The sequence below is a fragment of the Larimichthys crocea genome, chromosome XIV (assembly GCF_000972845.2).
Source record: "Larimichthys crocea isolate SSNF chromosome XIV, L_crocea_2.0, whole genome shotgun sequence".
NCBI classification, from domain to species: Eukaryota; Metazoa; Chordata; class Actinopteri; family Sciaenidae; genus Larimichthys; species Larimichthys crocea.
The window spans coordinates 6,713,610-6,721,318 of NC_040024.1; the positions used below are offsets into that span (position 1 = coordinate 6,713,610).

General features: G+C 47.4%; 4 protein-coding genes across 6 annotated transcripts in view; 2 read left to right on the forward strand and 2 right to left on the reverse strand.

The window, feature by feature from the left end:
* LOC104935020 (butyrophilin-like protein 2) overlaps nt 1-7,709 on the reverse strand; it is a gene marked incomplete at its 3' end in the record, with an annotated part of 550,859 nt that overhangs the window by 487,648 nt on the left and 55,502 nt on the right. The gene's annotated exons all lie outside the window — the stretch shown is intronic.
* The window catches only part of LOC104935135 (V-set domain-containing T-cell activation inhibitor 1), a 592,626-nt gene that overhangs the window by 173,447 nt on the left and 411,470 nt on the right, over nt 1-7,709 (forward strand). The gene's annotated exons all lie outside the window — the stretch shown is intronic.
* LOC104937300 (protein FAM160A1) overlaps nt 1-7,709 on the reverse strand; it is a 36,507-nt gene that overhangs the window by 27,678 nt on the left and 1,120 nt on the right. The window lies entirely within an intron of this gene.
* LOC104937298 (SH3 domain-containing protein 19) overlaps nt 1-7,709 on the forward strand; it is a 28,861-nt gene that overhangs the window by 1,128 nt on the left and 20,024 nt on the right. The window contains exon 1 of one of the 3 annotated variants that reach the window (XM_027287551.1): nt 6,012-6,070. The exons of the other annotated variants lie outside the window; for them this stretch is intronic. Within the exon in view, the coding sequence (XP_027143352.1) occupies nt 6,040-6,070 (31 nt within the window). The 5' untranslated portion in view covers nt 6,012-6,039. Of the gene's footprint in view, nt 1-6,011; nt 6,071-7,709 lie in introns of those variants that run through there. 3 annotated transcript variants of the gene reach the window in all.

The following is a 7,709-nucleotide window of genomic DNA, read 5'->3' on the forward strand; positions in this document are numbered from 1 at the left end:
AGACCCGACTAAAACTACAAGACCCGACTAAAACTACAAGACCCAACTGACACTACAGACCCGACTAAAACTACAAGACCCGACTAAAACTACAAGACCCAACTGACACTACAGACCCGACTGAACCTACAAGACCCGACAGAACTACAAGACCCGACCGAAACTACAAGATCCGACCTGAACTACAAGACCCGACTGCAACTACAAGACCCGACTGACACTACAAGACCCGACTGACACTACAAGACCCGACTGACACTACAAGACCCGACTGAAACTACAAGACCCAAAGACCCGACTGAAACTACAAGACCCGACTGAAACTACAAGACCCAAAGACCCGACTGAAACTACAAGACCCGACTGAAACTACAAGACCCCGCCTACAATACCCGACTGGACACTACAAAGACCCTACAAGACCCGACACACGACAAGACGGCGGGCTACAAGAACCCGACTGAGCACTACAAGACCCGACAAAACCCGACTGACACTACAAGAGCGCCGAGCAAAGACGCCGACTGACACGACAAGACCCGACGGGGGAGGCGACTGACAGGGAGGGGGATCCACGGAAACTACAAGACCCGGGCGCGACTAAAACTACAAGACCCGACTAAAACTACAAAGAGCCCAACGGGGGGGTGACACGAACGGAGGGACGCCATCTAAAACTACAAGACCCGACGTGGAAAACGACAAGACCCAACTGACACTACCAACAGACCGGGGGGGGGGGGGGGGGGGGGGGGGGGGGGGGGGGGGGGGGGGGGGGGGGGGCGGCGACTGAACCTACAAGCCCGACAAACTAGCAAGACCCCGACCGAAACGACAAGCCGACAGGAACGACAAGACCCCGACGGGAAACGACAAGACGCCGACGGACACTACAAGACGCCGACGGACACTAAAAGAACGACGGACACTACAAGACCGACTGAAACTACAAGACCCAGGAAAACAGACCGACTGCAACGACAAGAACCGACTGAACGACAAGACCCGCAAAAGACCCGACGGAACAAGACCATGCAACTCAGCCACTGAAACGTACAAGACTGCGCCTACAAGACCCAACGCTGAAATACAAGACCCGACGAACCGACGACCACGACTGAACGTACAAGACCCAAAACAAGACCGACACTGAAAGCTACAAGACCCGACTGAAACTACAAAAGAGCCCAAGACTACAAGACCCGACGGAACCTCAAGACCGACTGCAACTACAAGACCCGACGAGTGAAACTACAAGACCCACTGAAATACAAGACGGCAGAGAGCCCGACACACGTCCGACGACGCACAGACACGGTTCACGACTGACCAGCAGACACACGGTTCACACACGACTGACAGACGGCAGCACACGGGTTCACGACTGACAGCAGCACACGGGTTCACGATGACAGAGCACACGGTTCATGACTGACCAGCACACACGGGTTCATAAGTTTACACAGGTTCAGATGACTGACGCAGCAGCAACACGGTTCATGACAGCCATTACACAGCAGGGTTCAGCGACTGACCAGCAGGCAGCACGGGTTCATAAGTTTACACAGGTTCAACACGACTGACCAGCACACACGGGTAAGGTTGCAGCAACTGACGCAGAGGCACACGGGTTTCATAAGTTTACAACAGGTTCAGACTGACCAGCAGCAACACAGGTTCATAAGTTTACCAAACAGGTTCACGACTGACCAGCAGCACAACGGGTTCATAAGTTTACACAGGTTCACGACTGACGCAGCAGCACAACGGGTCATAAGTTTACACAGGTTCACACAGACTGACGCAGCAGCACACACGGTTCATAAGTTTACAACAGGGTTCAGACTTGACCAGCACACAAGGTTCAAAGTTTACACAGGGTTCAGACTGACCAGCAGCACACAGGTTCATAAGGTTTACACGGGTTCAGACTGACCAGCAGCACACACGCCTACAATACCCGACTGGACACTACAAAGACCCTACAAGACCCGACACACGACAAGACGGCGGGCTACAAGAACCCGACTGAGCACTACAAGACCCGACAAAACCCGACTGACACTACAAGAGCGCCGAGCAAAGACGCCGACTGACACGACAAGACCCGACGGGGGAGGCGACTGACAGGGAGGGGGATCCACGGAAACTACAAGACCCGGGCGCGACTAAAACTACAAGACCCGACTAAAACTACAAAGAGCCCAACGGGGGGGTGACACGAACGGAGGGACGCCATCTAAAACTACAAGACCCGACGTGGAAAACGACAAGACCCAACTGACACTACCAACAGACCGGGGGGGGGGGGGGGGGGGGGGGGGGGGGGGGGGGGGGGGGGGGGGGGGGGGCGGCGACTGAACCTACAAGCCCGACAAACTAGCAAGACCCCGACCGAAACGACAAGCCGACAGGAACGACAAGACCCCGACGGGAAACGACAAGACGCCGACGGACACTACAAGACGCCGACGGACACTAAAAGAACGACGGACACTACAAGACCCGACTGAAACTAGACAAGACCCACGAAATAGACCGACTGAACTACAAGAACCGACTGAAACGACAAGACCCGCTGAAACAGCCCGACGAAACAGACGACAACTACAAGCAACTGAAACGACAAGACCTGCTGAACCTACAAGACCCTACCCGCTGAAATACAAGACCCGACGTGAACCGACACCCGAGACTGAACACAAGACCCCGACTAACACAAGACCCACTGAAAGCTACAAGACCCGACTGAAACTACAAAAGAGCCGACGACTACAAGACCCGACGGAACCTCAAGACCCGACTGAACTACAAGACCCGACCGATGAAACTACAAGACCCACTGAAACTACAAGACGGCAGAGAGCCCGACCACGTTCCGACGACGCACAGACACGGTTCACGACTGACCAGCAGGCACACGGTTCACGCACGACTGACAGGGCAGCACACGGGTTCACGACTGACCAGCAGCACACGGGTTCAGACTGACAGCACACACGGTTCATGACTGACCAGCACACACGGGTTCATAAGTTTACACAGGTTCAGTGACTGACGCAGCAGCAACACGGGTTCATGAAGTTTACAAGCAGGGTTCAGCGACTGACCAGCAGGCACACGGGTTCATAAGTTTACACAGGTTCACACGACTGACCAGCAGCACACGGAAGTTATCAGTCAACTGACGGCAGAGGCACACGGGTTTCATAAGTTTACAACAGGTTCAGACTGACCAGCAGCAACACAGGTTCATAAGTTTACAAGACAGGTTCACGACTGACCAGCAGCACAACGGTTCATAAGTTTACACAGGTTCACGACTGACCAGGGCAGCACAACGGGTTCATAAGTTTACACAGGTTCAACACGACTGACGCAGCAGCACACACGGTTCATAAGTTTACACAGGGTTCAGACTGACCAGCAGCACAACGTTCAAAGTTTACACAGGGTTCAGACTGACCAGCGACACAGGTTCATAAGGTTTACACAGGGTTCAGACTGACCAGCAGCACACATTCTCTCTCTCTTCCACCCGGAGGTTCGGTGTTTCGACCCGGTCTTGCCGCAGCTCCGCTCCTCAGGCTTTAATCCGCTCAGCTGTCAATCACTGCGCTGCTGGCTGCTAGGTTAAACCGGGTGGCCCCGCCCAAGAGGCAGGCAAACCACGCCCCCTCAACAGTCTGAATGATAAACAACATTTAGTTAGTTATATGTACTATTTAAGGGTATTAATTACATGAACCGTGGCATGTGGGACGTATTTTTATTATCTCCTATTATAATCATTCATATCAAGTTTTATATTATATATTTAGTCCATCTATTATATATTATAAATGTTTTATTACTTTTACTTATTACTATTTATTATAAACTCAAGGTACTTTCATAAAAATAGTGCCTTGTTGCGCTCCTTGTCACACTATACAGTATATCTAATATATATTATTCATAATATAGTATATAATTGTAGTTTCCCCTCTAAACTTCTCACATGTTTTATTTTAATAACTTGACCCAAACTCAGACACTGGACCTTAAAATAAGTGTAATTAATTTAATGATAAAATAGTTTTGCTCCTTAGTCATTTAAAGTATTTCTTAATACCAATTATGGCACCTTTCCAATTTTTAAAACACATATTTTACCTCTATGTGAACTTCAGTCAGTGTTTGTCACTAGGTATATGAACTTCTGTTATTTGGAATGACTGAAAATTTAATTGTATTGTTTTGAATGGTTTCAGTTCACTCTTCTTCCTCAGAGGTCTGTCTTTACACCTGCTCCTGTTGCAGAGGGTCCGTCTGCACTCTGCTGGCAACATATGAGAACTGAGTGATTTCATTATTTCACAATCATGATTAATTCATGGATCTTTTGTGAGTGAACATTTCATTCTCTGCAAGTTGATTAAAACAAGTTTTCCACAAAGAGAAGAAGAATTAAGTAAATTAAGTTTTTCAGGGAATTTTTTGATGCATTCATGTGAAAGTATTAATAATATTTATGTGAGTTCATAACAGGCTTGTATATAGCATGTTCACTGTGGGCCTTTAAATAAACTAAAGTTTCACAATGAAGCTCTGTGTCAGCGTCTGCTGCCAGTCCAGACCTGTTCCACCTGTTCACCACTGTTTGTTTTCTGCACTTCGTGTTCTGGTTTCAGTCCTTCTCTGCACACACACTTGCACTCCCTGCTGAATTCATTGCATTTTTTATTATTCATAATGTGAATTTTTTATGCATGTGCACTCCAGGTGGATTGGACTGAATTCTCAGCTATATTGTGCATTATAAAAACACTGATGATGTTTAAACTGTGCAGCCTGAATAAACAGTGGAAACATAAACACATCCTCCGATACTGTTTACACAAGACTAATAAAAATTTAAAAAATGTGACGCAACGTTGTAGAAGCACATGTGTGCTATTGTCTATACATTATTTATTATATGTCCCCAGCTATTGTTACTTTTTTAATATTATTTAATGTATTTTTAATATTTTTATTTATTTACATATTAGATTTTATTTTGTTATATATTTTCACTTATTTTATTATTATGTTGTTATTTTGTTATTTTATTTTTTTAGAACTGGGAATTAATTAGTATTTGAAGTATTAGCCTAGGGGACTAAAAATGGGATCGTTATTGAGGTTTTAGGATGGATTGGTGGCCTCCATTCATGTTATGAAATGTTAAGAGGAAGGGGATAACGATTATGAGTGATTGTATTGAGTTTAGATAGTGGTATGGGTATGATTCACTTTTTTGTTACTGTTTATTATGCTATTACAGTATTATTTGTCCTCCCTATGTTTCTTTTTAAATTATTTGATTTTTTGTTTTTTATTGTTTTACATTTTTAATTGTATAATATTTTTCACTTATTTGTTATTATTATGTTGTTTATTGTTTTTTATTGTTATTATTATTATTATTTATTTATTATATTATTTATTATATATTTTTTTATTCTTATTATGTGTTATTATTTTCATTTCTTTTATTGTTTTCTGTATTATTATTATTTATTTTCTTTATTTGTCCTCCATGTTGTTTGTTTTTCAGTTGGTGACGTCACGCCCCGCGCAGCGCGTGCTGCTCCGTGTCTTGAGCTCGCGACCGGGTAAGAGGGAGGGTGACAACAGGAAGCTCGCGGAGAGTTAAACCGACTGAAACACGTTAAAAACGGTTTTAAATTTAAACCGACAGCCGGTTTGAAACGCCCGTCAGCGGCCCGGAGCCTGTCCCGACACAGACGAGCTGTTTAACGGACGCTGGGAGTCGGTTCGGCCCGGTGAAGTTGACGCTGTTCGGGGTGAACTTGTCCCGAGTTTGTTGGACGATGGCAGCTGTCTCTGCTTTGACTCCATTTTCCTCCTCTGCAGAAGACAGGAGGACAAGAGACAGACAGGAGGACAAGAGAAGGAGACAGCGCGTACGAGGGAGAGAGACAGGAGGAGAAATGGCCGACCGAAGCTCGGACCGAGGAGGGAGGAGAACATGAGGAGGGACGCCCGGGAACAATGGTTCGACGACAGCCGAACAGCTCCGGAGGTAAACCCGCGAAATAACTCAACTTATGTCCGAGCACACCTGATAGGTCGATACCTGCGAGTGTCACGAGACTGATAAACGATGCTGTGGACGACTAAACGGACTCTGACGTACTACGAAGAAACTACAAGACCGAGAACTACAAACCGCCAACTACAAGACCCGACTGACACACAGACCAGCTGAACTACAAGACCCACTGACTCAAACTACAAGACCGACTGAACTACAAGCAACCGACTGACACACACGACCCTCAACCCGACTGAACTCAAGACTACAGACCCGACTGCAAACCTACAAGACACACTACAGACCCACTGACACTACAAGACGACGAACTACGACCGACTAAAACTACAAGACCCGCCTAAAACTACAGACCCAACGACACTACGACGCAAACTACAAGACCCGACTAACTACAAGACCAACTGACACTACAGACCGACTGAACTACAGACCGACCGACTACAAGACCGACCGAGAACTACCAGACCGACCTGAAACTTACAAGACCCGACTGCAACTACAAGACCGACTGAACACTACAAGACCCGACTGAACTACAAGACCCCCGACTGACACTACAGACCCGACTGAAATACAAGACACTGCAAAAGACCGACTGAAAACTACAAGACCCACTGAAACTACAAGGACCCAAAGACCCGACTGAAACTACAAGACCCGACTGAAACTACACGACCCTACAAAGACCCGACTGCAACTACAAGACCGACTGACCTACAAGACCCGACTGAAACCTACAAGACCCGACTGAAACTACAAGACCCGACCTGAAACTACAAGACCCGACTGAACCTACAAGACCCAGACTACAAGACCCGACTGAACCTACAAGACCCGACTGAACCTACAAGACCCCGACTGAAACTACAAGACCACTACTGAAAACTACAAGACGGCAGAGGAGAGCCAAGCGCACACACGGGGTTCACGACCTGACCAGCAGCACAGGGTTCACGACTGACCAAGCAGCACACGGTTCACGACTGACCAGCAGCACACAGGGTTCATTCGACTGACCAGCAGCACACGGGTTCATAAGTTTACACAGGTTCATGACTGACCAGCCCAGACACGGTTCTAAGTTTACACAGGTTCATGACTGACCAGCAGCACACGGGTTCATAAGTTTACACAGGTTCACGACTGACCAGCAGCACACGGGTTCATAAGTTTACACAGGTTCACGACTGACCAGCAGCACACGGGTTCATAAGTTTACACAGGTTCACGACTGACCAGCAGCACACGGGTTCATAAGTTTACACAGGTTCATGACTGACAGCAGCACACGGTTCATAAGTTTACACCAGGTTCACGACGGACCCGCAGCACACGGTTCATAAGTTTACACAGGTTCACGATGGACCAGCAGCACACAGGTTCATAAGTTTACACGGGTTCATGGACTGACCAGCAGCACCACGGTTCATAGTTACACGTTCATGACTGACAGCAGCACACGGTTCATAAGTTTACAGGGTTCACGACTGACCAGCAGCACACAGGTTCATAAGCTACACAGGTTCACGACTGACCCAGGCAGCACACAGGGGTTCATAAGTTTACACAGGTTCACTGACTACAGCCCGCATGGCGAACGCACACA